The 10,000-nt window shown below is 42.2% G+C and overlaps 1 protein-coding gene across 2 annotated transcripts in view; it reads right to left on the reverse strand.

The window, feature by feature from the left end:
• Positions 1 to 6,384: 6,384 nt before the first annotated feature.
• GDF5 (growth differentiation factor 5) overlaps positions 6,385 to 10,000 on the reverse strand; it is an 8,360-nt gene continuing 4,744 nt past the window's right edge. For both annotated transcript variants that reach the window (XM_080557762.1, XM_080557763.1), the window contains one exon: positions 6,385 to 8,697. In XM_080557762.1, coding sequence (XP_080413888.1) covers positions 7,829 to 8,697 — 869 coding nt within the window. In that variant the 3' untranslated portion in view covers positions 6,385 to 7,828. The remainder of the gene's footprint in view (positions 8,698 to 10,000) is intronic.

Here is a 10,000-nt window from a genome sequence, read left to right on the forward strand (position 1 = left end):
TTAAAGTTTATATACCTCAGAAAATCTCCAGCTAGTCACTTACATTTTCTGGAACTCATTGATCCGATTATAATCACATAATAATCCATAGAGGGAAAAAAAATAAAAATGAAATGATAGAATCATAGAATCACAGAATGATTTGGGTTGGAAGGGACCTTAGAGATCTTCTAACTCCAACACCCCTACCATGGGCAGGGATGCCACCCCCTAGATCAGGTTGGCCAAGGCCCCACCCAGCCTGGCCACGCAACACCTCCAGGGATGGGGCATCCACAGATTCTCTCGGCAACCTGTTCCAGTGCCTCACCACCCTCAGAGTAAAGAATTTCTTCCTTACATCTAATCTAAACCTACCCTCTTTTAATTTAAGGCCTCTTCCCCTTGTCCTATTACTACACTCCCTGACAGAATCCTTCCCCAGGTTTACTGTAGACCCCCTAGAGGTATTGGAAGGCCACTGTAATGTCTCCCCGAAGCCTTCTCTTCTCCAGGCTGAACAACTCCAACACCCTCAGCCTGTCTTCATAGAAGAGGTGCTCCAACCCTCTGATCATCCTTGTGGCCTCCTCCGGTCTTCTTCTAATACTTCCATGTCTTTATTGTGCTGGGGACCCCAGGTGAACGCAGCAATCAATGTACTTGACCCATTTCTTTAATATTTTTGCATACATTTGGGACTCATCTTCCATGACCAACTCACCCCAAGGAGGTTCAAGTTCTAGTAAGGATAAGGTGAAGTGAAAATCCATGGACAGTAGCTACTAGATGTCCAAGCAAACACCTCAGCCTTGACCAAGCTTGGACACCAGGCTATGGTTCGAGGATCTGTAAAAACACTGTGGCCACGTATCATCGCTGACGGCAGTGACAGCTTCTTGCAAATACATTTTTGCACGGGCATAGTAGTTTGGGTGCATGCCCAGAGCCCACATATGGGGCACTCGTGTCCTTTCTTTCTCCCCTCTCTCCCTCCCTGTGCTCAGTATTTCTTGCCTGTTGGACTCTTTCAGCAGCTGTTCTCACAGTGTACCTAAAATATTCATCTTTCTACAACACAGCCGTTTACCTAAGGACCCGGCAGCTAAAGGACCCCGTTGAATGTGGAAGTATTTAGCCCAAGTCCTTCCTCTGTGTTACTGGCATCACAGGCTTGGTCAGCTCACCTATTCCCCAAAGGGTGTGCTCCCTGCAAGGCTTGCAGGGGTAGACATCTACCTCAGCCCTCCTGGGCTTCCTCCTGTCAGGCATGGGCAGGAATTTCCCAAGTGGAGTCCAAATGCAGCCGCACAACTGGGGATGTGGAGTCCCCCCCACCTCATGCCTCCCAGCAGCCACAAGCACAGCAGGAAAGGGGACAGGTCCCGGCCTGCAGGTGCCAGGCCTTGGAGAGGAGAAGCGAGTGTCGGGGGCGCTGGGCCTGGGTGCCTCTCAACAGCTCCCAGCTTGGATGCTTCCATTCCCTCCTCTGGAACCAGTGTCTCCCCTTGGACTGTCAGGAAAGCCACTTGCTTTAGTGCTCTGAATCAGCTGAAGCCAAGGGCCGTTGTGAAAAACACCCGAAGGCTGAAGTTAAGACATTTGAGGTAACCATCCAGAGCTGCACAGTCAGTCTTTTTAACCTTAAAACTGCACATGGCTTAGAGAAGACAGCCTGCCTGCCTGCCTGTGGCCCATCAGTGAGACTCATGTTCCATCTGAAAAACCTCATAAATGAAAGTGCCTCATCATTCAGACTCAGGTTTCTCAGCTCTGTTCCTTTGGACCTCCCCCAGCAGCACACATGGCCACAGTCGGTACTCATGCTAAAGCTACCGATGCTTCTGGCTACACAGGGCAACTGGCAGAAGCCATTTGACTTTGTTGGATTTCAGCAGCTTCCTCCTGCTTTAAGTCTTCAGCAGCTTCTGGGCCAAATCTCTGAGCAAAGCCCTGAAAGCCAGTGGAAAGTGGAAAGAAGAAAGAAGAATTACTCACACTAAGCCCTCAGGGGGGAAAAAAAAAAAAAAAAAGTTTGTTTCACTGTTTGGCTTGTGGACCCTCCTATTTCCACCAGCAGCACAGCAACCCAGCTCTTGCTCCATTTGGGTATGCATTCACTCCATGATCCTGTATTCAGCCCATCTTTATTTTCCATCCATCGCCCAGTCCTCAGCTACTCCAGTCCGCCACCACTCTGCAACTGCTGCCTCCCCCCGAAAGTCAGTTCTCCCCAGCTCCTTCCTCCCAAGCTGCGTTCCCTTGGGTGTTTCTTTGGAGCACCTCCTGTGGCATGCACTTCTCCCCGCACTGCCATTAGCCTTTTCTCCCCTCTCTCTGGGTTCCTGTAATCTGATCGCTAACAATATGAACTAAGGACTTCTTTACCATCTAAAATTTATGAGTCTTATTGCACCTTCACAGAAAAGATTGCTCCCATGAAGATATAAACTCCCTTCTCTAATCCTGTGGAGGACCCAAGTTGTGTTTCTCTTTCAGTATTTCTGGAGAATGATTGATGTTTTGAAGCCATTTGCACAAGCAAAAATGAAATGTGGCTGATTTTATCAATTTCAAAAATGTTCCTAACTTTATTCCAATAATAAGTGGCATCGTGTCAAAAACAAGCAGACACTTTCTGAATATACAGAAGCATAACACTCATTGTAATGGCATTTATCTGGCAGTACAACAGGCAGAGTCTGCTCAGCACTGATTCCTGAATGGCAAAGCCTGGCACAAAATATTATAGTGAGCAGACTCCTAGAGAAAACCAGCAAAAAAGACATTTCCTGTCCCCTAGCAGAGAGTCAGCCAATTGATTACCGCTAACGGAGTCACTTCTCTTGACAGCTGTGCCCTTCAAAATGATACCAGGGAAAAATGAATCCAGCTGCATTACTTCAGCTAACCTGGTCATTGCAGAAAATTGAAACTAATTCTGCAGAAAAAAAAAAATAAAAAGGAAAATAAGGACATCAAAAAACTTGAGATGACAATAAATGGACTATTCTGAGCAGTCAGCAAAGTATATTTATTGCACTGTATTTATTGTTTTTCAAAAAATGTTGAGATTTCCTTCTTTATTAAATTTGTTGAGAAGCAATGAAAGCTTGTGCAATTTTATTTTTAAATATCACTTTACTACCCAACAGCAATAGTAAATTCATAAAATAACACGTGATTGTCCAGGACTATGAAGTAAAAAAAAAAAATTGTTTGCTTTGTACATTCTTATTAGTCTTGGCTAAGATGTTATAAAAGCAGTATCTTTTAACACCTTTTATTATACAAGGGTCAAGGGGTTTTTATGTTTCTTAAAGAAAGCTTCAAATAGCCCACATAGCGGGTTACTGCATCTTTCATATGGCTGCTGTATAAACAAGCACATTTTACACAGGAAATGACATAACCATGTAAAAGTGTACATGGAGTTTAGGCACATATTCAAACACTAATGGGAATGCATTGTTTTAAATGGCATACTTTTATGTTTACCTATTCAGCTTAGTACCCATATTTTAGCCAAATACAACAAAAATTATCCACACATACCTGTCTTATAGTGTACTGTTTATTTGAAATTTGGACCTTCACAAAGACTCTCGTGGGACAGATAATGACCCTAAAAAGTAAATATAAATGAGGCATTCTCAGTGAGAGAGTGAAACCTGCCATCATAAAGGTGGAAAGCTGAACTTTTAACCTGTATTACTTTACAGATCAGGTTTCTGTGCATTTCTACCATCCAGTTGCTAACACCAACTCACCCATGGGAAGAAAACCGTAACAATAATTTAGGGTGTCTATCTTTGCACATTGTATAATGACCATGCTAAAGAAAGCAGGGCCAAACTTGTGCAATTCCAAGTTCCTCTGTTTCTTTCCATTTTTTTTGCTGTGTGTCAGTCCCAGGTGGCGCCCAGTCCCTGGACGTTTGCTTTCAGAGAGCCATGAGGTCTGAACAAGTCCACCTGGGTTGTACTTCTAGGCTTGTCTGTGATAATGAAAACGCATAATGGCCACCTTCACATGGCTTGTGAAGTTTCAATACAAGTTTCTGGTCTCACTCCAGATAACTCAGATTATTCCCATGTGAAAACTTGACAAGATTTGAAATGGTTTGTGAGCAGAAAATGAATGGATACATGGAATTCAGATTATATATATATATATATATATATATATATGTATAGATATATAAAGGACAGCTCACTGTGGCTGCCTCTCTATGTTGCTGTTGAAATTTCATGTGATTTAAGAATAACAGAAACTTCTTTGAGAAGAGCAGTGAAAGAGTTCAGTCCTTTCAACACTGTAGATTTATGTGATCATAACCATTCAGTATTTTATGATTAATTACAGAGACAGAAGTCTGTACCAGATGATCCCAATGGCTCAAACAATACAGTGATAAAGCACTGATAGGCTAGCATATGTTTATACCACGGTGAAAGTCAGTAGACCACTCCAGAATAAAATAACGTTGAACCAGAATTCCTGGAGTTATCAAACATTTTCAGTACTGTAAATGCAAAAGGATACTCTGGGTATCACAACAAACAGCATTATATGCCAATACTCAATTTGAGAGATAAAAGTGAAAATAACTGTCTTCATCCTGCTGTTTACCAAGCCCACTGTTACAAACTCCTCACTTTGAGCTGGACCAAACTTGACAGGACTTCCCCTTCTGGAGGTCACCTGAGCTACCAGCTGAGCAAGGTGGATGTTGGGTCACCACCTGGTCCAAACGCTCAGGCTGAAATTACTTCTGTCTGGGCCAAACCCAAAATCTGGCAATTTTGATGTGGTAATAATCCATTCTAATTATAGCATTTAAGTGTCTGTAGTTTCAAATTTGTTTAAAATGGTATTAAAGACCAATTCGTTTTTGGTTGGTTGGTTGGTTTCTCCTTTCAAAGTATAACTACTGCTTACCAGAATTTTGGTTTTTGAACCAGTACCAAAGGGCGCTTTTTTAGGCCTTTACACATTTGTGTTTGTTTTAATTATTGTTTGGCTCACACTGTTTGCTTTGGGATAATTGTAAAATCTTAGTATTTTTTTTTTTCCATTTAGATGCTGATACACTCAATTTAATTACCACGTATCTGAATCTTTCTCTTGTTCTATTAATGTATTGAGAAATTCATACAAGGGCAGGGAACAAGTGATACTAAGTGATAAGTAGGTTTCTAAAATGCTTTATCATGGCCAGCCTCACCAGGATCATCAGGCTGACCAACAACTCTGCAGCCTGAAAAGCCAAGCAATTTTCCTCCTCAGATTTCCAAAGTATTGTGCGTCATGAATAACACAAATGCTACCATCCTTCAAAGGAAGCTGCATCTCATGAATCCAGCTGGAACTGAAGCAAAGTGCCTTTTAGAAAGATGGTGCTTAGCTACAATTCCAAGTGTTAACTTGTCTCTTAGGTTTGCTTCAAGTGAATTTACATAGGCAGTATTTGCTATTTTAAACGGATCGCCCTGAGCCAGGAAGGGGTGCACCTGTGCTGTTAATAGATTGAATGGCACAGCTGTGTCCATCATATGCGGGAACAGAGATTTCACTAGGAACTTGCAAACAGACACACGTGTGGGGAGCAGCACTCTTTCACACCAAGGAGGAAGGAGACAACCCTTTCTCGTGGTCATCTAACCAACCTCTCCAGAAGGCAGCTGTGCTCAGTGCTAGAGAAAGGAGCCTTAAAAGCCGCAGGCTAGTCACCCAGGAAACAGCCAGGAGAAAGACGAGAAATGCTTGAGTAGAATTGGCAAAAAAGACACCCTCTCGATTCTGGACTGGGCAGGAGAAAGTTTTCTCTCCTACTGTGACAATGGTAAGACATGTCTAGATAAGCTTGTAGTAAACCTTACGATTAAAACTCCTGGTTTTGCGATTCATATGATAACTCGAAAGCCGGTAGAGTGATTGTCAGTCAGGGCTGGGCCAGAAGCCGTTGTCCTGGTCTGAAACTCAGCTGGGAGGAGAAGACCAGGACCTGGGAAGTGTTCACCCCAGGAGCCCTAGGGACAGCCCTGAGCCACAAACCAGATCTGTAAGGTGCCAGAATTTCTCATGCACGTGTTACTGAGCAGCTTCAAGCGCTCATCATTTGAAAAGCATATTACCCTGATATTTAGTCATTCTCCCTCCAGCATTCTGACCCACCTCATGTTGTGTTATTGAATGGCCTGGGCTGAGTAATATCCAGTCCTGCAGGCAGAAATCACCGTGCTAAGCTACTGCAAAGAGATTGCACATATGGATGCTTCCTGCAGCGATTTTTTTCTATATCACCCTGCTGTAGGCTGTGGTACATGACTGGCCTGCCTGCCCAGTGGAGCCCCACATGTCTGGAACCAGGTATTTTAAGCTGGTTACGGGCTCAGCAGCCTAGAGAGAGCAGGAGGAAGGGCAGAACTTTTTGCCACTATTTCTCTATGGGTATTGACTGGGTGCTTAGGACAGTTTGCTGCTAGTGTGAGTTAGACCTTGTTCAGTCTGGAGTCAATGCAGGATGACTTTGGGGGCCATATTCACCTCCCTGCCACTGCCAATGCCAGAGATGATGTGCAGGACAAACACTTCAATCATTTCTGATGGTTCTCATGACGTGTCTGATCCTTCTACAGTCAAATGTCTGGCATCTGGTTTTGTAGATGGAAACATATAAAGAATAATCCCAGAATAAATTTATAATCCATGTCTAGAATAGATATAGGAGATATGCAAACACAGTCATTGGAGGGTTGAATAAAAGGATAACAGAGCTCTTTTGCAATCAACTGCATGACGCATTCTTGCACCAGATACATCAAGTGATAGTGTCATTCCACACTAGATCAAAACACGACACATTTTCAGATTGTTCTTCCAATGTTTCCACAGTCTTTTTCTGCAGCAGCAGTTAGAGGCAACCAAAATACATGAACATGTTACGCACACCACTAGTATTCTGCTGTACTGAAAAATCCCTTTCACTTGCATTTATTGTATAAAAACATTAAAAACAAATTCTTAACAGCATTATAATTATGCAGAGTTGGACAGCTGGACAAAACGTAGCACTGTGTCAATAATTTATTACATCTTATGCCATAAGTGAACACTTTTACTATGAGCATTTGAGGACAACGTGGACCTTACACAGAGTAATATATCTTGCTACATAATAATGGAAAGGTGGATACTTAAGAAAGATATGTAGCTTGGAGGAAAATGTACATGGAAACAAACACCTCCTGATTCACCTATCTCCATGTACAACTTAAAACTAAATCAGCATATTATATTTAATTATTTCATTTTATATATGCATAGTTTCAAGAGCTAATCAGAAAGAAATCATATTACAGTGTAACTATTTACACCAAGATGGGAGCATGCCAGAACACAACCTTCTCTTTTGGATATCAGTACTTTTTTCTTACATTTCTTAATGGATAATGCACATGGGACGTGTAAATTCAGCCTCAAGAACATTGTCCAAAGGAGCAAACATCATATCCACAGCTCACTGATACCATCTTTACATGCTGCCTCTAGGGTAAAAGCAGGTGATATAGAGGCACAAAGGTCTCATCTTCTCTGACACAGACTTTAGTAAGAACCAGTCTTGTGTTGCCAAAACAAGGCTTTATATTGGGCTGCATGATAGCATCCAAATATTCTAAAATATGCCCATGGTGGAGAGATATACAGAATTACTGGATTTGTTGCTACATCTTTGTAAACATACTTACCCTAGAGGTAAGAAATTAAGTTAACCTTGTTTGAGCAGAGGTTACATTTGGTGTGTCATACAACATTTCATAACATATTCACTTGAGCAACTGTTCTGCTACCTACAGCCACACGACTCCACCACCATGTCCTCATACTGCTTGTAGACCACATTGTTTGCAGAGTCAATGAAAAGAATGCTGATAGGACTCAGCCTGGTTGGGACACAGCAAGTTGGGGGCGTTGATTCAGGGTCCATTGAGTTCATTAAAGTTTGGATAACTGCGTGATTGGTGGGCTCCAGATGGGATCGAAGGGGGAATTCACAAAGACCTTCGCAGTGATACGCTTCGTATTCTAGGGGGGCTATTATCCAGTCATCCCAGCCCATATCCTTAAAATTCACATGGAGGGCTTTTCTGCTACACCTTGCCTTCGGATTCTTACTGGGCCTCTTCCCTTGACGTGTTGCTAAAGGAGCTCTTCTCTTCCGCCTCTGATTGAATAAGTACTCATAAACGGTTTTGTCATCTTGGCCAGATCTAGCTTTGATTTCATTGAAAAATAAGTCTCTTTTTTTTGTCCTCCCAAATACCAAGAAGAGAGCCTTTTCATTGACCTGTCTTCCGGTTCTATTAAATCCCACAGTCCTGAGATCAACAGCTCTCCCCCTGTCAAAAGTTTCCAGTTCAAAACACAAATTAACCAAGTTTTTAAAGTTCCTAAAAAGCTTCCAGATGTCAAACACTTCCCATTTTGGTGTATCTGTGATACTGACAGTACGAGAGTCCAGGAGTGTTGCTGCTTGTCTGTTGGTAGAGCAACTAAATAATTTCACTTGGGAAGTTTTTCCAGAAGAATGAGACTTCCAAGTATCAGAAGGTTTTTTCCTCAATATTCGAAGCTCTGCTCCCAGCAAGCCATCTTTTTCTAATGCACTAATATCAAAAATATATTTTTGTTTTCTTATAGTTGGTGCTCGCTCATCTAAAAAAAAAGCACACACATTTTAAAATGTATATCAAGCACAGACCAATATTGTTTTTTCAGTTCTTCATGGTGTCCCAAAAGTTTGCTCATAAGCCTACAATTTCCCTTAATTAGCCCACTAAACAGAAAGAACAATTTTTGTCTAAGGGATCAGCTGTGAGCACGGACCCAGAAATATTCAGTGACTCAACAGGGAAATGAGTTTCTGAGTTTGCCCTGTAGAAATGCCATTTCTTTTACCAGCGGGAATTTTCTAGCTTTAAAGTAGCAATTAGCCAATTGGAAAATAGTTCTTTATAAGGGCTGAGCACTCACAGGGCCTATTCACCACTTACATCCCAAATAAATTACTGAAGCAGGACTTCAGCGGAGCCCAGGCCTCATGCTGGCTCCAAATATGAGCAACTGTACCCTTAAACAATACAACAGTGAATTAGTCCTTTAAAACCAACATCCCCCAGGAACTGCCAGACACAAGGATAATTGCCTTATTAACTTAACTCCACATGATTCACGACTTTTTCAAATTGGGCAGAAAAACATACCACCCTTTGCTGATGCTACCTGATGCTACATTTGCTTAGTTAAGCTCAGGAGTAGCGCTAATGAGGAATATGGCTGAGCCAACACTATCGATATTACATTAACAACGCTTTCCAGTGGCAAGCTGAGGACTGCAATGCAGCACTTGTGAGCAGCGTGCCATCCCTTCCTAGAGGCCAAGCTATTCTTAATTAAATGGCAGATAAATCCAGTCCTGGCTGAGCCTTCCATCACCATTACCTTATTAGCTGTAGCCTGTGTTGCTTAAGTCCATGACAAAGTTCTTATTAACGTCACTGGAAACAGCATGAAGCTAATTCTCCAACCGGAGTGAACAGGTGAACAGCTTTCTTTGGGAGCCTGGTTATTTCTTGTGCGAAAGCAGACACTAGTCCAAACTTCCAAAAAAAGTTTGGAACCATAATGTTGAACTGCAAATTACGGAGTTCCAGAAGTTATTTACTCTCATTATCCCGTGCTTAGCTGTGAGCTTCTCTGGTTAGAAGGCTGGTGGTGCCTGAAAGCATGAGCTTCAAGCTAGTACAGATACACCAAAGCTACACGATAATGACTCCTGGGTCTACGGTGCAGTTCCTCCCAGCTCTACTTTGAACAAATCTGGGTGAACCTTCAGTACTGAAACTTTTTTTTTCCCCCACAGAATAGCCCTGTTCTCAGCATAACAATAAAATCTAATGTTACCAGTTTCCACTTATGGAAAAAACATAAGACGAAAAAAGTAAAATTTTTAAACACC

This window comes from Anser brachyrhynchus (genome assembly GCF_964034855.1).
Source record: "Anser brachyrhynchus genome assembly, chromosome: 16".
NCBI lineage: Eukaryota > Metazoa > Chordata > Aves > Anseriformes > Anatidae > Anser > Anser brachyrhynchus.